General features: G+C 37.0%; 1 protein-coding gene across 7 annotated transcripts in view; it reads right to left on the reverse strand.

Annotated features, from left to right (window-relative positions):
* Positions 1–22939, reverse strand: part of MAP7D3 (MAP7 domain containing 3) — a 44245-nt gene that overhangs the window by 3060 nt on the left and 18246 nt on the right. For 2 of the 7 annotated variants that reach the window (XM_084294131.1, XM_084294129.1), the window contains exons 5-18: positions 22182–22296; positions 21656–21688; positions 16468–16569; positions 13906–14004; positions 13386–13484; positions 12174–12299; positions 9936–10081; positions 9444–9574; positions 8628–8875; positions 3810–3945; positions 2560–2740; positions 1265–1369; positions 950–1003; positions 433–526 (exon numbers count right to left, since the gene is read on the reverse strand). In XM_084294131.1, the coding sequence (XP_084150257.1) occupies positions 433–526; positions 950–1003; positions 1265–1369; positions 2560–2740; positions 3810–3945; positions 8628–8875; positions 9444–9574; positions 9936–10081; positions 12174–12299; positions 13386–13484; positions 13906–14004; positions 16468–16569; positions 21656–21688; positions 22182–22296 (1669 nt within the window). The remainder of the gene's footprint in view (positions 1–432; positions 527–949; positions 1004–1264; positions 1370–2559; positions 2741–3809; positions 3946–8627; positions 8876–9443; positions 9575–9935; positions 10082–12173; positions 12300–13385; positions 13485–13905; positions 14005–16467; positions 16570–21655; positions 21689–22181; positions 22297–22939) is intronic. The other 5 variants (XM_084294130.1, XM_084294132.1, XM_084294133.1 and 2 more) reach the window with 5 other exon arrangements.

Here is a 22939-nt window from a genome sequence, read left to right on the forward strand (position 1 = left end):
GATGCACTCTCTTTCTGTAGAGAAATTAATCTAAAGGCAAGCTATAACAACATGATTTTTGTTTTTCACTTTCAAAATACATTTGTAAAAAGAAAACATGCTGCCTGCATTTCATACACAAATCATTTTGCATTTAATAATTCTGAATAGCTTCTATTATAAGGATTATTATATTAATATTATAATATTAATAATATAATATATTAATTACATGTTATGGTATTATTATCATAATATTATAAGATATATATTATTATAAGGATTATTCTATTATAACTGGCAACTATGTACTCTATTTAAGCAGAGATTGTGACATTTCTGGAATTTGTGTCTCAGTTCATCACAATGCTATAAATTGAGTGACATTTTAACACTGCTAAAACAACACTGAGACACTGGCAGCGACTTAGATCTCTCATCAAATTTCCTTACCTGACTGATTGGTCTTCTCAAGTCCCAACTCTTCCTCCTCTTCAATGTCTTCTCCCTCGATAACCTCGGAGGAAGACTTCCCTTCATTCTGCAACTGAATTCAGGAAGTGTTATTCATAATTGCTTGCTTATTCACAATTGCTTGCATTTCACAGCATTTCACAAATGGTTCAATCCTAGCTCTCATGCTATTCCAGAGGCTAGCCCAAAGCCCAAGAAGAATGGTTAATTTTTAAAAAAATCATTACCAATCAGTAGGTTTTGGAATTGATCTGCAAGTGGTAATGCCAGATCATATTGTTTCTATATGCCTAGAACAAAAATGCAAAGACATTTGGTCTGAACAAGCAATGCAGAAGAATGTATGCCATGGAAAGCTACTGAACGTTACTCTAGTGTGCCAGAACTTTTACCCTCATATGGAAGCCAGTTTGTTCAAAGATAACAGAGGAACATAGGGTACAAGACAAGGCCTTCTCTGGGAAGGGTCATTCTACAGATCTAAGAAAACAAGTACCTTGGATTCGTTTTGATCCGATTTTCGTGTTCTTTTCATTATTTCTTCAATTCTCTGTTAAAATGGGGAGAATATTTGCAATGACAGAGTTTTATGTTTCAGCATTCTGGTTTAAATGTTCATCCACATAAATTATATATTTAATAAATTTACTACTTTATTCACTGTTGTTAAAGCTCACAAGCCAGAGCTAGCTTTAAAAAAACTACTACTTCTATTTAAATGCACCTGAGACAGTCTGCCTGCTCAGTTTAATACTAACACTTCAACAACTACTTTAGGCTGAGAAACCTTTCTGCTTTCAAAACAGCATACCTTTTTTCTTTCAAGCCTTTCCTGCATATTTTGCTGCATAATTCTCTCCCTTTCCAGCCGCTGTCTTTCAGCCTCTTCTTGAGCTTTTGCTTCAGCTTCTTCTCTCTGAAAACAAAGCAAGGCCAAAAAAAAAAAAAGGGAAAGAAAAAGAGCATCTTATGCACAACTCAATTCCAAGAGCTAAAAGCAGAGCCATTACAGATTCTGGTTTAAGATAGACAGGAGTGGCAGACAATCGCTATTTAATAGTACCATGCATTGCAGCTAAATGCCAATGATACAGTTACTGAAATGAAATTTATATTACTGTGACATTTAAAAACTGACTTGAAAAGAATTGCAATTCTTTATTACGATTATGCAAATCTTCTGGATGTTGTTTAGCTAGTCAGAGTTCAAACTATACTTCAGGATGAAGTTTTTCTAAGAAGGATAATTTATGAAGTAACAGGACAGCAACTGAATTCTGTATGTTTCAAGGTTAATTTAAAAATCTTGGCAGTGAGGTATACTCTGCAAGATACTCTGTGCTGAGCATTTTCTGTTCCTTCTACACTGGAAAATCTTTTCCACTATGACTGGAAAGAAAATAAAAGCATATGACAATTACTTAGAGTGTTGACTACACTTAAGCAAGATTTTAAAGATACATTCAGAGACACATTTCAATGCTGTCCATAAGATACAACTCTTTAAACATAAATCACTTCATTGTAAAGCTGCCTTGATTTTCAAAATTAATCTCATTTAAAGAAAGTCCACTTTCTTCAAAACAGTTTCCTTTGCTTAGAAAGACGCCTTTGGAAAGGTACACATATATTAGCTGTGGAAGACTATCTAGCAACTGGAAAAGCAGACTTGGAAACACTACCAATCTTTCTTTTTGCTCATCTGGAATCAGAGGAGGCTGGATGACTTTCCAAACAGACCGTTTTCTTATAATACACAGCAGTACAGTGGTAAAGTGGTCTCAGTACAAATACTTTTGTGTGTGCAAAGTAACATGCCAGATGGCTAAAAAAATTTTTTGAAAACTTCCAAAATATCTGCCTCTGTCCCACACTTGAATTCATCAAATGTGGGAAGAAAACACATACAACACTAGGACAAGGAAGAACTGCAAGATATTCTTTAAACCAATCTCCTGTCACGGACAAGATGAACTCTACTTCATATCATTCCTCACAGAGATTTGTCAAAACTGTTCTATGAAAGAAAATAAAAGACAACCCTCTCAAAAACATGTCAGCAGCTTTGTACAAGGAACACAGTTAGAATCGTACAAATAAACAGACCTGCTGTTGAAGCTCTGCAAGTTTTTCCTGCTCTTCTTGTTCTCGACGGATTCTTTCCTCTTCAGCTTGTCTTTGCTGTTCTTCATAAGCCACTCTCTTTTCTTCCTCCTGTTTGCGGAGCTCCTCTTCCCGTCGTGCTTTTTCTTCAACTGCTCTCTTGGCCATTTCTTCTTCTCTGATTCTAGTGTTTCCAAGATACAGATTACTGACTGGACATTTCCTTCTTTAAAAGTGTGCATGCATGTGAGGCAGACTAGGAAAGCAAGAAAGTTTTCAGTTTGTCCATCATAGAATAATTGCATAATGATACTTTCTGGTGTGGAATTACAAATGCCACCATCCAGACCAGTCAAAGGAAAAAGCAGAATAACTTGAAAGAAACTATCTATACACTTAAATGTTCTTGATTAAGACAAGTCCAAAGCCAGCTTTTCCAATAATGGAATGTCTGATTGAGAACTGGATTAAGAGAGAACTATTTAATAAATACCACCTGCATGCAAAACATGAATGAAGCTCTCAATCACTGACAAACAAATTTCGTCAAATTTTCTAAAACAGTTTTTCTTCTATAGTCCTAGTTCCAGAGATATACTAGAGGTGTTTCACTGCAAGATCACGCAGATGTACACATCAGATCTAATCCAATAAGGGCGTGATATATTTCTGATCTGTAACAGACTCTGTTAAAGTTCATGACAGCTTAATACCCAGTGAGCAGAAAACAGACAAAATCTGATACTCCATAGTGTACAGAGAAGCTTAGACAGGACCTTATGCAGACTTTGCTCTATGACCTGGAGTAAAGATGGCCAGCACAAAATTGTTATTGTTAACAACTTCTTTGTGATGAACCAAATGTATACTGATTTATTGCTTTGAATTATTTAGCTACTACGTTTCTGATCCAGATTTAGGATCACTAAAATGAGATTTAATGTACTCACTTTCTGAGTTCATTGAATTAAAGTTTCATACAGAGAGGCTGACTATTTCAAGACAACAAAACAAATATAAATGGCGTAAAAACACATTTTAGATTTGAAGTAAAAGCAGTCCTGGTGACTGTTAGGAAAAGGAAGCAGCGATTTGCACTGTGACCATGCATTACATATATACTGAGGTATAGATTAATGATACACACAGCAATTTGTCCTACATCAAATTTAATGCTTAGGAAAATGTAAAACTGAAGTGTCCATTTCAACCACACCCACCAAAGAAAACATTTCCTTCTCCTGAACTGTTACCTTTCCTCTTCCTCTCTCTGAATTCTTTCTTGGTCTTCCCGCTCTCTTTGCTCTCGTGCCAGACGTCGTTTCTCTGCCAAGATTTTAGCAGCTTCTTCAGCTGTGGTGGTCCCTGCTACTGCTTTGCTACCTGATTCTGCAACGTTTAAAAGAAAATTGCTGTTAAAAAGACCTAGCAACCTAAAATTAAGAAAGACGTTATAACTGTGAGATTTTTTTCTTGGCCAACCAACCCACTACATTTTTAGATCAGCACTCATCACTCAGTAAGTATACTCAGTGTATAGAGGCCCACAAGAGCCAAAGGGCAGTCCTAAAGAGAAGGTGGCAGCGCACCAACATCTCACTAACACTGATAACAGATCATTTCAACTACAGCATTCCAGCCATGTTTCAGACAATACAGTTTAATGGTATTCTCCAATTACCATGGAACTTAAAGTGTATTTCTAATAAGATATTTTCATTCTAATACAATTAGAAACGCTTAAAAGAAAACTGAAGAAACACTGCTTCAGGAAATATATTTAACTTCCTTCTAATAAAATTGAATGCATTTCAAATAATCACCTATTTAATTTGGCCTTGAAGGCACATACTAATGCCTTCAGCAATATCGTATTTTAGCAAAAAATCATTCTCCGGTTTACATAGAGATCAAAACAGCCCCAGCCACCAGGTTAGTAGACATTTATATAGCCCTGCAGTTTTTGTTTGTTCACCCTGCCTGGTGTTATGAACCTCAGAGATACTATTATAAATAAATAAATATATTATAAATACAATTATATTTTAAATAAATAAATAAAAATCCCTTGCCACCCAGTTGCTCTCAATATATATTGAAATAACTATGATTTTTATCCCACTCTATAGAATTAACGCTGTTCTACCATTACTAGAGGTCATCTGAATATTCACTCTTGGTGTCAGTAGAGCAACAGAACCGTAACATTGGTCAGGATGTGTCTTTCTTCTTTTTAATATCTCACAAATTAGCACATATATGTTTGCTTAAGTTTTAGAAAGCCTTCAAGCCAAGTTAATTTTCATGAACACTGACATCAGGGTTTCATCTGTTATTTTGCTTCCAGCCTAAAGAAAAGTCATTCAAAACACAATGCCATCATTAGGCACTTTAATACCTGAAAATCCGTTTAAATCCTGTGGACACGTAATCACTACCTGCAGCTATAGGGCATAATTCACTGAGTACACTCTTAATTGCTGAATCATAGTAGTGCTTTGTGCATAAAAATTGTTCTTGCAGTCCCAGAAAAAGGATTACAGCACTGACAGAGAGCAGTCACAGAAAAGTTTTCTGATAGTTAGGTTTACCCAATGTTGAAACTGAAGCTCCTCCTCAGAATGCACATTGCATCTTATTTGGGCAAAAATACAGCTATGTCGGTACAAACAGGAATCCAACCACGATGCTTCTAAATCTGAGCTCTGCCAAAAGGGAACCTCCTCCACCTCCTCCTCAAGTACAAAAGATCGGCTCCTTGCAGCTGTGAGAACTATTAGCAGAATCTGCCTACTCAAGAGTTGCATGAACTAAGTGTTCTTCTTTCTATATTCTGCAAATTTTTCATTTGAAAGGGGGAGGCAACACTTAATGTTGCCAGTATATAACCCTAAAGAAAATCAAAATGGCTCTCTTCTCCTATGCCACCCAAATGTCTTGCCAGGTTAAACTAGACACGTTTTACATCAAAGACCATCTTCCATTATGCACTTGCACAGCAACCAGCACAACACCCCCATTTTGACACTACAGGAATCTCAATATCAAAATTGGTTGATTTAACTCTTTCCCCCATCAAAACTGAATCTAAAACAGATAAATTAGTCCTCAGCAAGAAGCCTAACAGCTTTAGGCTTTTCAGGTATAGGTTTTAGGATTATAACATGGTAACAAGAGTTTGAAATACTACGAATATCTGGTATCAAAAATGATAGAAAATTAGTCAAAAAAATATTCAGAATACCACAGATATGGAAAGAACAGGGGGAGCATAAAAACAAGAAGTATAGGAGACCTCAAGTCTATGAAAGATCTTTCTATTGCATTTTAACTGCTGAAACTTTACTGACAATTCCCATATGGTTACTTCAATAGTGCTTTCATGCCCTTTGTAGTCTGTTTCCATAGGGCTGGACATGGGACTTCCCAACATGATGGCTAACATGCCTTAACAATATTATTCTACAGTTTTATACTCAGCTCCATTTTCATTGTACTCCCACCTGTCATTATTGTCTCTTTTCTGTCATTTTCATGATAGAAAGGTGAAGAGGGAAACAGGTGAGAGAGCTGTCTCAGAACATTTGTAAAATGCCTCTAAAGGACTAATAGCTGATCTGCCGATCTTACTTAGTTCTAGCCTGTGGTTTAAGGGCAAAGAGGTGCTTTCAAGATTCTTGCAGCCATTAGGAATATGGACTGCTCTAAGTAGTTCCTCTCCAGCAGTATTATCCTGCCAGCTAAGTAGAAAGGATGCAGGAAACCTGTAACTTAAGAAGAGGTGGAAGTTGAATCTCCTCCTCTTCTCCCATTAATCAGGACTTTTTTTTAACAAGATGAAAAGAGTACTACACAGATCTACTATGTGAGGAGAAACTGGTGTCAGTTCATTACTGGACTGTTATTTTCTAGCCTGACAACAAGAGCACAAATGTGTTTGTGTTGTACTATTAGTTGGAGACATGGAGGATTCCAGATCATTTCAAGGCAAGTCATGTATTCACAGTTAATCTAGGAATCATATTCCAAAGCCTTCACTATTTAGATAGAAAAGAAGCGAGGCTCCATGATAGTTTATTACCTATCATCATGCATAAGGTGAGAGCTCATGAAGGAGCACTTATGCTTAAAGTTGAAACAAGCCTTTTAACTCTCAAAGAAGCTGCGAAAGGCTGCTGCCAGAAATGACAACTGCTCCGAGTCACTGAAAAATAAGAAAGTGTTTTACTGCAGAACAGTGTATTTTAGTATGAAGACACAAAGAGCAAGACAAAGACTTGATTGCTGTCTGTCAGCAACAGGCAATCAAGCTTAGTTTGAGGGTGAAGAGATGGTATGAAGCCAGAAGTACACAAAGCTGAAATTAGGTTGAACCTACAAGACCTGGAGACTGATTTGCCATATGCCATTGGTGTGCTTTGATTTCAGAAGCTGCCTGAAATATGGTATTGCACCAACCCACAAGGTAAACTGTCTACACAGATGTCCATCATTAGTCCCTTTTCTTCATTATCTATTGCACACACTGTGAAAAGTGAAAGCAACTTTTTTTTTTTTTTTTTTAATAAGAGCGAAGATTTTGCCTCTCTTGGCAATATTGCATTGTACCAAGACATTGAAAAAGATAAACCAAATCATCTCTAGATTGAAGAACATGGCCACAATTTCCTCATATGTGCCAAAGATGAAGAGCTTCACCCAGCCCCATTACGAACCACTACAAAGATGGCTAGCTTCGAGATTAGCAATTAAATAAAATGGAAACTGATAAACTGGGCTAATGCAGCTCCAGAAATCAGTGCAGACAGGAGACAGGTGAAGCATCCAAGGAACAAGGACAGGTGTTTGTATTCCAGAACTGGAAGATACAGGAATAGGACATGTTATAGAGGTTTCAACCAACTGCTGACACTATTAACAATTGATTATGCCCTCTCTGAGGCATGCAAGACGCTTATCACAATGTGCATCGAGAGATGGACATTCTGACTGCAAAGATGAATGACGTGACACTGAAGACGCATATGCAACTCATTGACATTTGACTACAATATCTGAGCTTCCTTCTCCAGGAACATATGCTCAAAGAACTATACCATAAATGAGTTCTTCAGATGACTAATAGTATTTCACATCCAACATCACATAATGTCAGGAAGTGTCTCAAAAATCACAGACAACTGTAGCAGCTGAGGAATGCACAACAGGAACTGTACATGCAGTAACGTGCAGCAAGCATATGTTCCCACTTACCTATTTCTGAAGGATTTTCACCCTCAGTACTGCCCATTGGCTGTAGTTTAAACTCCAGAGATCCCACATTTTCCTCTTAAGTCTCCCCTAAGTCCTTCTCCACAGAGTAATGCCTGCAAGACCTCATCAGAAGGCTCTCCCAGACTCTGTTCTGGAGATGGCACATGGTGTTCTTCCAGTAACAGGGACAGAGGCTGTGCTTACTTGGCAAAATGAAAAGGACTAGGAGACTAACTGTTTATCCAGTATACGGCTCTCCTTAATCTACCACAGTAATTTCTCAGCGTGACACATTCACTGACCACTTTTTCCCTGAGGCAGCATGTTCACTGAAATCCAGACTGAGGCAGCCTTCTAGCTTTGTGAGAACTGGCTTTCAGACAGAGATGTACCAATAGTTGATTTATTCCCAGAAGCAAGCTTCTACACAAGCAATTATAAGAACTATTGAATGCATTGAAAGACCTTTGTATAGTTTAACTACTGACTTTGCAAGCCTCAAGCTAACAGATCTCTCAACAACCTGAAGTCCAGACGGCAAACAGGATTTCTATTTTTCTTAAGGTTATAGTACAACCAATAATATTGAAAGCTCCTGACTTAAGTCTTCAATAACCAAGCTGAATAAACCAACTATTGCACTGAAATCCACTACCACATAAAACTACTATATAAGTAATCATGTAATCACTATATGAGCTTCCACCTTATAGCATCCTAATCTCCAGTGGTCTGCCTCATGAATGAATTATTTTATCAGTTCTAGTATATGCTGGAGATCTCTTGAATAAGAGTCTCAGTCATGGAGATGCACTCACCTTCTTTGGTCTTCGTGCTAGCTGCTACTGCATCCCTGTCCAAGGCTGGTGAAGCACCTTGCTCTTGTCCCATTCCTTCTGTGCTCTTTTCCTTTGGTTTGCTCTCTGCTTCACTTTTCTTTTTGGTAATGTTTATAACACCTGGTATGAGAGGTGGACGTTGGATGGGTGCTGGTTTAGAGATCGGAGTAGGAGATGGTGGCCTTTGTTTTGATATACTAGGTGAAGGTGGGCGAGTCTTTTGTCTGCTGAAGTAAAGAATATTTTTCAGGGATATCAGCAAAAAACTCAAATACACAACAGAGGACAGTGGTCTAGTTTGTATTATGCACCTTGCTTTTAAAAATAAATACATACACAAATACTGCTGCCTTCCTCATTAACCTTAAACAGAGGATTCTGAAATATCCTGGGCACCTGGGCTCCCTACTAATGGACTAACATCCAAGCAGATCTTTTAGATCAGTTCTGCTTTTACTCCATGTCAAGGATAAACCTTGTGATTCCAGTCTAAGGAATTCCTACCATAATACAGGTAGATTGACTTATTCAGAAGCTTGCATGCTTCCTATTGGTTTCAGTGCAAAGATCATACAAAAAAAGAGGAGTAGTTTGTCTGCACAAAGGAGACAAAGGCTTAAGAAAGTGCTGCATTCCTCAACGTGCAAAAAAAGAGAAATCAGACCACAAGTGAAATCCTTGTGTATATCAACACGGTGTAGCATAGGTCATCTGAATTCTAACAGCACAGCTTTCTTTGAGACAGGAAGCAGCCTTCATTTTGTTCTGAATAAGCTATTTAACCAGGACACATACCTAACTGTAGAAGGTGATGGAGGACGCTTCACCAAATTAGCAGGAGAAGGGGATCTTCTACGGGCAGACACGGATGGTGACGGAGGACATCTTAACCCAGAACCTGGGGATGGTTTTTCCATCTCTGATTTCTAAGAAGGTATGTAATAATAAAATAATGCTCACTCTAGGATACATTAAAGACAGGGTAGCTGCTACCACAACAAACATACAACTCCTCAAAAACATGAACTTCACATTTCCTTTATGTTCCAAAATACAGACCCAGTCATTATGTTACCTAAATGAAACTTCAGGAACCATAAGCAGAAAACAGCTTGCCATTAAGTTACCAGAGAGACCAAGGATCATAAAATTTCAATTCTATTTCAATACTATGTTTTTGAAGCACGCACTATCAGACATCTCAATAACAAAGCACACAAACAAATCCTGAACTGTTCCAAACCCCCAGATTAATACAAACCTAATTCCTGTGGATTTTGAACAAACCTGGGTTGAATCTGGTGAACTTGCATCAGATGAGGGTACAGAGGGCTTCAATCTGTCGATGCTACGACTGCGCACGGGCACTTTAGGAGTTGGGACTGGAGAACTGATGGAACTGGCTGAAGCTGAACGAGGACAGAGGTGAGATTCTATAAAAGTTAGGAATTTGACAAGACAAAACAAGAACCAAGTGCACAGCATAGGAATAGGAGAAAAGAGGGAAAAAGAGAGAAAGAAAGATTGTGTGTGTTAGAAACCATACAGAGAAACATCACAGGAAGTGCACATTGCAATGGGTCATGGACACAGACACCACCACCACACGATTAGTACTTTGGAAGCAACAGCACTAAGAATAAAACCATTCTGAAAGCAGAGTCTGAAGTAGATAAAAATAAAATGCTTTTCCAAACATTGCCTGATTTTGCAATACACCAGTATTACTTTCATTTCAGTCAAGATGCATCTCATCACAAATACTTCAGAACAGTTTTAATGGCTTAGCATGATTCTTTACAAATTCTTCATTCAAATTTTAAGTACATTCCCCCCATACTCATGGAGGAAAATTTCCTTCTGTTCACAATGTACTTACAAAGCAGAATTACTCTAGGAATCTGAGCATTACTTCACAAACATTTCTTGTGAAATAAGCATTTATGCAACAGTATTTTATTCTACTCTGCCTCTCTAACCCCTTTCTTACTATGTATGTGCACCCTTTATCCACGTTAACAAATCAAAGTTAAGTGGTGTAAAATAAACATATAAGAGAGACGAATCAACTGCTAAACTAAAATAGCTTTTCTACCTTAGGCGTCAATCTCTTCACAAATAATACAATATTGAAAGAAATTATATCTTCTAATTACTACTTTTACTAAAATAATCATAGATGGACAAGCATACATATATGTAAAAATCTACTTCTGAAATGAGACAAGCGATTTTTCTAGAGTATGAATAAATTGTGACAGATGCCAGCACTTAATTTTGTAACTTTATGGAAAATACATTTTATTTTTATATTTGCAGCGTTTGTGGAAGGAGAACTGTATTCTGTTTGTGCTTAGTTTGTGCTAAAGCACAGGTAGGTTTTTACCAAAAAGAAGAAAGTACTTCTAAGTAAAATGATAAGAATGTAAAAGTTATCTTTAATTCAGCAATAGTGAATAAGTCACATGCTGTCAGTAATGGTGAAAAAGATGGTATTTCCCCACATGACATGATCTGAAATATTCATGATAAAATAAAAGTGGCACATAGATAGCTGCGCAAAAACATGACCACTGACTATGAACCAAAAACCTGATTACACAAGGGGAGCAGTGCAGAAATGTTACCATTAACAAGGACCAAGTTAAGTGGCATAAGATTAAAAAAAAAAAAGATGGAAGAGTACACTAAAGAAATGAGCAAAACTGGGAATGCAAGTTATGAAGTAAAAGAGGAGAAAGGACTCCACATTGGTTCCACACAAGTATTTACCGGGGCATACTTAACACCAGTAATAAGACATGTGGAATGCAGCTAGGCCTTCCTTGCAACAGAACATGATGTAGAGATTCTTTTGCTAGTACTACACTGAGCCACTGTGTGAGCTTACCAGCTCAGTCTGGAGCAGTGTAAAATTACTTGGGCCAGACAGGGTTTCTCCACTATGTACTCTTTCTGGTATGCTACTACTCCTCGTCGTTCTGAGTGCAGCCAGCTCAGTGCTCCCTGCACTTAAGTTAAGACAACCCCTTTGCCATGTTTCTACAAGAGTTTCTCCCCCTAAAGAAATTTAGGCCTTGAACTTACTTCTTTCAGCCTCCTTTGAAATGATATATATATTTATTCTTCCCTTTTGTTAATTTCCTAGCACTGTTCTCTGACCAGTATTTCTCAGATTCATTTGAGTATACACTGAAATGCAGATCTCCAAGTCAGTTAAAAAAACAAAAAAAAGGAAAAAAAACAAAACAAGTATCAGAATTTTGGTTCTCCACAAACCAAGTAAACTGGCACTCTTTAAGTTTTAAAAGCCAGTGTTTTTCTCTGGTTTTACTAAATAAACACGCAACATAGCATATGAATCAGTTGTCACTGACCAAAGAAAATACTGGATAAGTAATATTATACATAACCATACATTAACTGTCTGATCCAGACTGAAACACAGCAGTTAGCAACTATCATGTTAAGTTCTTGCTTGAAGAACGACTGCAAAAAACTTTCACTTTGCTGCCCTCCTGTTACCTGAGGGATCTTGTCCATCAGCCGATAATGTAGCAGCACTTTTACTCCTAGCTAAGGATGCCTGTGTAGGGGCGAGGAGGCGACTGATAACGCTACTGTCCAGAGGACTGACCTGGGAGCGGCGAGCTAAATGATGGGAACAAATCAAAAAGGATCCAACATGAAATCATATAATGAAAAAGACAAGCAGTACAAAGCAAAGGAGGTTTGTGAGCATTGTTGCAAATCATAGCAGTTTTAGAAGAAAAATACAAGTCATGGAGAGAGAAATCCAAACTAATAGCACAGAAAGATTAAACACTGCCATCTCTTATGCTGCACTTGTCCTCGGCTTGCTTAATAGCAATCAATTTAATACATGGAGACAGATGCATACAACAGGGATGAATGCTGAAGTCAGTCAAAATAGGAAAAATTTTGACACAGCTCTTCAGAGCTATACACTCTACATTGCAAGAAAGGTTATTCTGGTATAAACAGAAGACTTTCAAGCCAAAGTGAATGGTTATCATCAGGCATCATTTGCACAGACAAATGGACAGCACTCATCAATCTCTCGAACAGGAAAGATTCTGAAAAAGAATAATGTTTTTTCCACTGTTGGCAACAGCTGCTAAAAGGAAAGTTTCAGAATTGTTAAAGGGAAAAAAAGAGTTAGAAAAGTTGTTAGTCTTCTGCTTTAGAAAGAATCCCTAGAAAAAAAAAAAAAAAAAGATATTTGTAACCTAGTGGGGAATACACAGAACAAAGGAGACTGAAGTGAAACCAGTTTCCTCCATCATTCACATGCAGAAAGTTTAGATGAGCAGCAGGAGCAGAGAAGTTGCTATTAAACTGAATAGTGAAAGAGAGCTTAGAAAGCAAAAGTAAGATTTAACTAAGAAGTGAAAACATCACTAACATTTTTACCGTATCTTACACGTAATCCTACCAGCTTTCAAATACACCTCTCTCCTGAGCAGAGACTTTCTGCAATCTACTTAGAGCACAACCTAACAGAGTCAAATCCTTCTTACAGCATTTTTTTTTTCTGCCCCAAGTTAGAAATTTAATCTTTACTATTTACAATTTTATCTTTACCACTGAATAACTAAAAAGCCCTTAAAAAGTCCTGGAGATTTAACAACCAAAGGAAACTAGTGAAGGTAAGCCTATCCAAACTTTACTGTGAATGTTTTTTAAAGGAAATATTCAGCTTTATGAAACAACCACCTGTTTTTTCTTCCTTTTTCACTTTTTCTAGTTCAGGAGAGGAATGGGGTTTACTACTCATTCTATTCAAAGATGTGCTCCTCTTCTTTTCTGTTCCTCCTAGAGACCAAGCGTAAGGAAGATTATTTTTAACATAGCATTTATATATATATGATTTTCTAAATTGTCATTTTCATGCTTTGCTTTTGCCAAGAAATCAGCTGAAAACACTGATCTAAAAACTATGAACCAGTAGTTTCTTGTAAGTGAAATGGTTTGGCTAGCATTTGTCTACTCTGCCCCTCCAGCCCCCCACCTCCTCCACCCCTTCCACTTTTTAAAGTCTGGTTTTTAGGAAATCACCTAATATCTGGCACTGGAATGTGCTTAACAATATTTACGCCACAGTGCATAGACCACATCTACAGCAGTGAACGCATGAGTAAAAACCCAGATAATGAACCTGGGACGTGGTTTAAAGTCAATTTCAAATACCCCGTCTACCGTCTCCCAATTCTCAAAATGAACTCGTTTCTAGCACCTTTCTGTTCCACCTGTGAACCTTTGAGTGCTGACTGCTGAGAATGTACAGGAACTTTGTTATTCAGCCTGTTTAATGAGGCACTTCGCTTTGTGGTACCTGGAAGTGAAAGTGCATGGATTAATTTTGTTGAAAAGCCTAAAAGGTCCCCTCCAACACCAGCCCCACTTCCCTTATATACAGAATTGCAATTAAGTCACTTCCTAGTATAGATCCTTCACAAGCAGGAAAACTGGAATAGGGAAGAATCACTCCGTGTATGCATATATCTTATACTCCTGTACATTGCTTATCACAGAGACATCATGCCAATCTTAACAGACCTCGTTTGAGCTACTGATGTCATCTTTGCAGGCCTTTCTGAATAAATAATTTTAAAAGGCCTCTGCTCACATTCTGAATGAGTAAGAGACAGAAACAAAGTGTACAGCTCAGAATTAACACAGCTGAATAAATACTCCACTGATCCAGAAACAAGTTCCTCTCATTTATGCATTCTGCTCCTTCACCTTCCCAGACACATACACGCAGCAGAAGCAATCTGGTCAATTTTGTGACCGTATTTTCCTCTACGATTTGAATTTCGTCATCATTCACCAAACAGGCATTTCTTCTTGAACACCAGACCAGGAGCAATTGTTCTAACTTGCTGTGGTGATCTAAATCTGTCAGTAAGTCACCCTCTACATCCAGCTAATCCAAGAAGTCACAAGTCCTATCCAAATTTCTTCCATTTCAAACCACCCCAGATTTTATTCTCCAATGCATACAAAGATTCACAAAGGATTTCACAGTAGACAGTAAGTTTGAAAGCAATCCCAATTAGCTGATAATTACTGACTTCCTTTGTTAGATGCTTAATTTCTACTCTACAGCCCTGTTTCTGACTCATACCCAGGCTGAACCCTGCAGACACATTATACATAAATATCATTTCAGATCACAAGCAGTCTCCAGTGACTCAGACAGACTGCCCCTGCAGCTATGCCAGCATAGATATATTCACCAATTTCCCTACCAAGCAAACAGTGCATGAATACAAGTTTTTCTGCTGCATCACCTTCCAACCTGAACCAGCAAAAATAGTGTTAGCCATGTCTATGTTAGAGATTTTTCTAGCACAGCTAATTTGATCAAATGTTGTAAGACTGACAGAACACTTCAGTGTAGACCTCATATTAAACAGCTCTTGGCTTATTAATACTTTTCATTACCTTGGGAAGAAACATTTCTGTTACAGGCAGGCTCCTATGAAACACAGAAGAGATTCCCACAAGGAAGTCTCATGCTAAAACAAGCTTCTATGTGCTAATACAAATCTTTACTTTTCTTAACAAGTAGATTAGTACAATTCTTTTTTTTTTTTTTTCAAATTAAATAATTATTTTATTTTTAATTGAAGAAGGCAGATCATTAGGATTTACAGAATGACCTTGATGTTACATTCTGGAAGGTCTGTTTCACGTTTCCTCAATACAGGTAGTGAACACATATTGGGATGGGGCAGAAGGGAGGAGGAAGTGAGAAGAGTGTAACATTTAAGCCTGTCAGAATTAAAAAAACAGAGATCTATCCCATCCCTCTAGATCTCTGTTAAAACTAGTCAAGTGATGCACATTTTAAATGTGACACACTGCGGCTAGTAACTTTATCAAACCTACATTTGAAATCAAAAATGAGAAGCCACAGAAATTATAGAGGATCTCAAGAGCACAAACACACTCAGAAACCCTTTAAAAATAAAATTAAAGTAAAGGAATAGCTATCTTGTAGTCCACTTGTATTTCTTGACAATCATTAACACCGTAAGACTTCAGAATGCTTGGAAGCAGTGGTGTGTACTAACAGTTTGAGAAATGCATAATTTGTGTATCAGAATCAAACTTACATGTCTTTATTGGGCTAGAAAATGACAGTGCTGCAGTCTACAGCTACAATCATACTAGAACCTCAGGTCAAAACAAAACAACCTCCTCCCATCCAAAAATCTCCCAGAAGTGTCAAGAGTTTTTTATGCATTCTTTTCTATTTGGTTAAGGCAGAATTCTAAGATTAAAAAGAAAGCGTGTCTATAGAGTACAGGACCTGCACAAAAGAAAGATGCCAAAACTATGTTGATTTTTTCCTCCCCACAGGCAAGCAAATGACTAAAGCTGTCTAACAAAATTTAAACTTTACTTTTGTACTATTTTTAGTTTGCTGAAATTTTAGGATGTGATTTAAGGCATGCAACCCCCTGAAGATGATGGGAAATGATTTATGAACCAATCATTCACCAAGATTTGACTTTAGTAAAATGATTACAGAAATAAACATAATAATAATAAAAAAGACAGTAATCTTTACCGTTACTCTTCTCCTCTAACAGAGATCACATCAACTGGGTCAAAGCCCTGAACAGTCAAGCTGGATTAACAAATTGCATGAAATGCATTTGAGATCAAAATATGAAGTGAATTACACATCAAGGGAGGAAGAGGAGTATCATTTGTCCTCATGTCTCCTCCCCAAATAACAGTTAAGCAGTATACCTGCTACCAGCAGGAACACAAACACACTTACTTCGATCAGAAGCATTTAAAAGTGCTGCAGATGATGATAAACGTTTATTCATGACAGCTTCTGTTTGTTTGAGGTTTGCAGTGGAGGTGGACCGCTTGCTGGCTGTGTAAAGAAGTGGTTACTTTAGAATTCATCTTCATACCTGCAGAGGAACCTTTCACATTTTCCTTGGAGACAACTTTGGAAGTATTACATCCTGAAAGCTACCTCAAGTTTTGTTTAATGAGAAACAGAAGTGTTATTGTTGTTGTTTGTTTGTTTTCCTTTGATTTTACTTGATACAATTAATACCAGTTGTAACATGCAGAGGAAAGGCGTTCAGTTTTAGTACAATAAAGCATAGATTTTAAGCATGTGTATGCAAACAAGTGATTTTTAAACCCTCTGCTCCTAACACATGAAGACAAATGCTACTGAGATTGTGTGTTGTTACTAAACTGGCAAGACAGAGAAAGTAACAACAAAACCTGAATAACAGTAATTTCCTTCTTTGTAACTTCCACTCAGGTATGTCAAAACAGTTATTCATTCACTAGTTAAGAAAAACAAACCAAAATAAATGCTTTTGGAAGTATAAAACCAAGTCCTGAAGAAAGTCAAGAAAGCATTCTTATTTCTGATTATTTCTGAAGGGCTGTTTTATTTCAGAAGTTTCCTTTTTTTTTTTTTTTTTTTTTCCTAAAAGCTATTCCTTAAGTTCATGTTTCCAACCAGCTTTCCGACTCTTCCGAAACAACTACACCTTGAGACATTAACTAATCCTTCTATATGAGTATACAAACACACAAACACACAAAATCACAACTCATACTGCAAAATTTTAAGTTTACCACAAGCCAGATAAAGACCTGCTTTTTAATTTCAAATAATGTTCTTTCAGGATGAACACTACTCCAAAGCATGAAAGCCCTGAAAAAGCATGGATCTACTGCTATGGAAACTCAGTAAGTAGAATACGATAACGTATGGAAAGCATTACTGACTAGCATAATAAACACCAAAAGTTCTGTACTTCTAACACAAATAATTGATTGTGCTGGTACATTGGACTGCAAAGATGATTAATACGAACTCATCAGCACATACGAAACGCCAAAGCAAAAAGCAGCACTACTCACCACAGGGGCAGCTTCTTTTCCCTTTGGCTAGTGTGCTCTAGCAGCTCCTTACAGCAAGAGCCAGGGCACAAGCATTCCTATGGACAGCCCTACCTCTACTTTTGATTCATGTACCCAACCCAGACTTCCTAAAGCACCACGAGGAGCTAAGGGTCTCCCTCTCAAAGCAGCAAATGCGAACCCATGTGAAGTGGAACACACCTTCTGAAGCTGAATCTAAAGAAATGGAAAGCTGTTGTCACAGTGAATTAAAAGGAAAGTCTCCATGGGGTAAGAGAAAGGGGAATTTAGTCAATCTAGTTAAGAAACAAAATCTGAGCTTAGATGATACTTTCCTAACGTAACAAAAATGGTATTTTTTGAATGAAGCCTGAGTACTCTGATAACTAAAACAGCCTTGCAAGAGTTCATATACAAAAAACAGGAACTTGTAATTTTTGTATTTGGGTCTTTCCAAAGGGAAACACTCCCCTCTAGTGGCTGATTTGAAAAACAACAAACAAACAACAACAAAAAACCACTCTGTTCCTGCCTTAATTTAAGCACACGCGAGTCAAATGCCTAACATCATGGAGATACTTTATATAAATTTCTCTTTGTTCAAATTAAGACTTCAGCACCTACATGAATTATGAGCTTTAGTCAATCACCTACCGAGACCTAGAGGGCTGAAAATTAAATCTTGCCTTGAGAAAAATTACACTATGCAAAATACCTCTTTTTCAGCAAGTTTACAGGTTCTGAAGGTGGACTGTGCTGTTTAGTAGAGACAAGTGCTGAAATTGCTGCTAGAAGACTAGAAAGAAAAATGTACAGTCTATACACGACTGTTCAGATAAAAAAACAGTTGACACCTTGACTGGAAAAAATCAAATTGGTAAAGCATATCATACAGATATTTGAATTTTCCTATTTACAAAAAAGTTTACTTTGTGCTAATTGCCTAAAATTGTTAGAACTCAATGCTTTTTTGATCACTACATTTGAAAATATATGATCAGATGGCCTCATATTTTCCCCTACCTCAAGCACAAGATTGCTTCTGAAAACCTCAAAGTTTTGGACAGATCGCTATTAAACAAAACAACTTTAGAAGACAAACATGATTTTCTCAAGTAAGTTAGCCTGGTAACATATGTAAATACTTCTGTACTTTGATGGGAAAGCTAAATTATTTGCAACAAGGAACTTGAACTGGAAAAAGCATAGTATAATTCATGAGGTACTAAACATCTGTTTTTTTTAATGGTATGGAAAAAAAATCAGCAACAAAGCCAAAGAAAGAACATGATTACTATGCATCAAGGTTGGCAATGTGGGAAGGAGCTATGGAACATGGTATCTTACAAATATCACTGAGAGAGCAGCTCTCAACCCTAGCTTCCAGCCAAGTTTCACTGAGAGACAGAGGGTGCTGGCACACTGCCTATCTGGGGTCACATAAAATTAGGCTAAATAAAATAAAATTATCTGTTTTGTAGCTCCTTCCGAGTTTGTACGGGGACACAGAATCTATTTAGAAAGGGGAAAATCTTGCAACCCACTTTTTATTCTAATAGCACAAGTCTCCACTTCAAGTGCACCTGAATGTCTACTTTTGCTTAGCAGTCATCACTAAACCTCCCTCATTTATAAGGACTCTGTCATCAGGGATGCTTTACTACACAGCCTTGCCATTTTTCTTGGCAGACCCACACCCTGCATGTTTCATCTTAGCACTGACAGCAATGTCATTAATGCAACATTAGACTCTAGGGTTTTCATCAATTTTTAAATTTCAGACCATCAGCAGGGTATTTGGTGCAGTCTCAATTAATCACATTCTGTACATAATACGGAATGCCTGATGGCTGGTGAAATGTTCAGTTACATGGGGTTTACTTTCAAGAGCATGCTATCTCCATCACCCACAAACACTGCTTTACCAGTCAACATTCCTAAATATTACCACTGGCATATCTGGTTCATGGAAGGACATGACTGATTTCTTATTTTTGTTGCACAGCAACGCGAAAGACAAGAAAGCATATACAATAAAGAATATTTGAAATCTGCCCCACAGTGTTTTTTTTATTTCAAGAAATGGAGATGGAGACTTTAATCCCAAATCTGCCACAAAAATTGATGATGGAAAAATACCCTATAGAAATTTGCTTTAGACATGCTGTCAGAGCAGGTGCATTACTCAGCCACAATGATGTAATGCAGCAGAGCTCATTCCAAACTCTAAAAGTAATTGTTTTCTTTCCACCAATTATATAAATATAAGGTGAAAGGGATCAAATAAAGATTATTTTACTCGAAGGCTGGCTGGATTTATGCATCCTATGTTTTTTGTAGATTTTTAACAACAATTAAGCAATGAGCTCCAGAAAGTTAAGAAGCCAAGGACAATCCTGAAATGGGAATAAATACAACAAGAATGAATCCAATCACGATTTCATATTATCCAGCCCAGGAAAGACAGAAGTATGTTTGAAATCTCAATCTAAAGACTAACAGAAATTTAAAACAGCGTGCATAAAAGTGTCTTGGTCAAACACTGCATTATTTGTTTATTTCTACAGTCATTTTTTTCAGAATTGGCACCAAGTTATTCAAATTGATCTAATGTAGCAGAACATACATGCCCTTCCTGTCGCTACTTCATGAAGCATAAGGTACAGCTTAAGTGTTTATTTTCACATTAGGAACATGTTTGTTGGAAGACAGTGTTTATTTGTAACATGCTTCAGCAGTACCGTGATTCTAGTCTTCATGATTAAAGGGACAGACAGGACTCTTTTCCTCACATAAATTAGAAGAGAGCAAAGGCATTACTTTATGTTGGTTATAAAACTTAGCTTTTAAATTAGAGAAGGTAGAAAAGAATTCAGGAGAAAAAAATAATGCTTTCCTAAACGCCCATAACAAATGTGATATCCTACATTCCAAGACATTTGGTAATGTGGAATATGCTATCTGGATTTATCTATATTTGTATATAGATAATACATAGAGATAATATATATAAAAATATTTATATATCTAAGGAACACGTTTAACAGGTAAATGAATACAGTGGAAGTGGCTAATTTTGAAGAAAATTAGGGATTCATGCTGTGCATAGAAAGGGAGGAGAGAAGTTTAAATAAAATACATATGCTTCTGCTATGTTGCCAGAATAAGGCACAGTAGTTAAATCACGCTCACTCAGACTTTCATTGCATTTTCAAGTCTCATATTGTCAGGATTACAAGACAGCTGTGCTGAATTAGTAATGCTGTGAGCATGCACAGATTCTCAGAATTCAGATTTAGCTGGGTCTCAGCTGAGAGCTGTTGTCTTAAACTACCTACAAGAAATAATTTTACTTATTAAACATACAGACTTCACAAATATATCAGCGATCCAAAACATTCCTATGAATGGCTCACTCTGCACACTGGCAAATACCAGAACTACAATCAAAATACATTAAATACATAGAATTACATTTAGACAATAAGACATCTAGTTTTGCAAAGCCCTACGTGGAAAAAGAATCAAACTGCACATAGGAGCCATTCCTTTTTACAAAAAAAAAATAGCAAAAATCGTTTGCTTTTACAAGTATTTTCAATTGCTCTTAAAAAAAAAAATAGAAAAAGAAACCACAAAACAAAAAATAAACCAACCCCACACTTTTTGCAAAGTAGGAGACAATGAAAGGCTTCAAAATGTCCATTTTTGAAAAAAAGCTGACTACCGAGTTAATTTATTTTCAAATACAATCCTCTAAGAATTTCTCTTCTCCTCTTCCCATGCTATATCTGATCATCTTTAAAAACCCAAATGCACATATCCTTTTCCTCAAAATTCCCTCAGGATGCCACAACCAAAGCTGTAGTTTAATTAGCTGGGAGGGATAGTTAAAAACATAGAGGACTGCTTTCCACTTAGGGATCACGTTTGTTGCATAGCTGGCCAAGATCCAGGAGAAGATCTATATGGAGATGGTTTTTCTTAGTTTTAGAGAAACAAGAACTCAAGTTTAAATGATTAGTAGTGAGTGTAAAACAAAAGAAAAAGAAAATTTTAGAAATCAATACCACCAGTTCCAACTTCATCTGTGGTCTGTTGCTCTGTGGAAGAAGAAGGTTTGTAAGTTACAAGGTCAAATAATAAACAATGTTAAGTCAAGCAAAAAAAATGGGGACTATCATGATTATTTCTATCATAAGCTCTTTTAAACACGCTTTAAACAGACACTTAGAAACTAACACTCAAGCTAGCAAAAAAAGACACTACTAAAACAAAAGTCGAAATACACCCAGTACAATTCCAGCAATTCAGAAGATAAGCTGAACTGAAGAGTTTTTGGCTTTACTTTATTGCTGGACAATAACTAATTTAAAGTTACTTATTGGCAGGGGCCTTCCAGCTGGGCAGTACATGAAAAGATCTCTCCCAGTGCACCATTTCAGGACAAGTACAGACAGGAATCTTTCCCCCCAAACCTACCTGTGGATCCTGTTATAAGATCCCACATAGGAAAGGATGCCCAGGTCTCTATGAATAGCACTACACCTGCCAGTGTTCATGCATATTAGCCATGCTAGAAAAGGTGTTACTTACCTGTTTTGCTCTCTGAATCTGGCGTTACAGACCCTCCCCAGGACCATCTCTTTTGTCGTGTTTCCAGTCGCTGACTCCGTTCCAAGGTACGATGCATAGCTGCTTCATATCGCTCCTATTATTAAACAACACCACTATGAAGGTATGTAACTATAAAGCACAGCTATGCTAGAAGGCAAAATACAGATTGTTTTTTTTTTTTTTCCAGCAAGATTTAAAATGTTTTATTTTGTTGCAAAAACTATCACACAAAAATGTTAATGACAATTAATAGTTTTGAAATTGTAAACATGATTAGACTGAGTGACAGCACAGGTAATCCATGTTACTCTTTACTTAAAATAGCCATCAGGTTTCCTATTCAGTAAACAGTACTACTTATTTTCTAAATAGGGATGAAGCCCAAACTGAGCAAAAATAATTGCTTATTCTTTACACTATTTATATTCTCAAGTTGTTTCTAAGAGGTGCTTGAAATTCTCCATTATAAAATACCAAGTGTAACTATAAGGTTGTTTGTATTGTCAGAGAACTATATGAACACTGATCCAAGTATTAACAGATACTGACATCAATAGATACACAATGAAACCAGACATAGCAAGATATGAAAGCAAAAAATCTGCAAAAAAGATTAATCAGCTCTAGACTAGAGCGATCGCTGCTGACAGGATGAGGAGTACCGAACAAAGCTTTCTTCTGTATCCAGGACTAAGAACTGCTAACATGGGAACTTCATCTATTGTGCACAAAGACAA

Source organism: Netta rufina, assembly GCF_964035555.1.
Source record: "Netta rufina genome assembly, chromosome: 12".
Classification (NCBI taxonomy): Eukaryota; Metazoa; Chordata; class Aves; order Anseriformes; family Anatidae; genus Netta; species Netta rufina.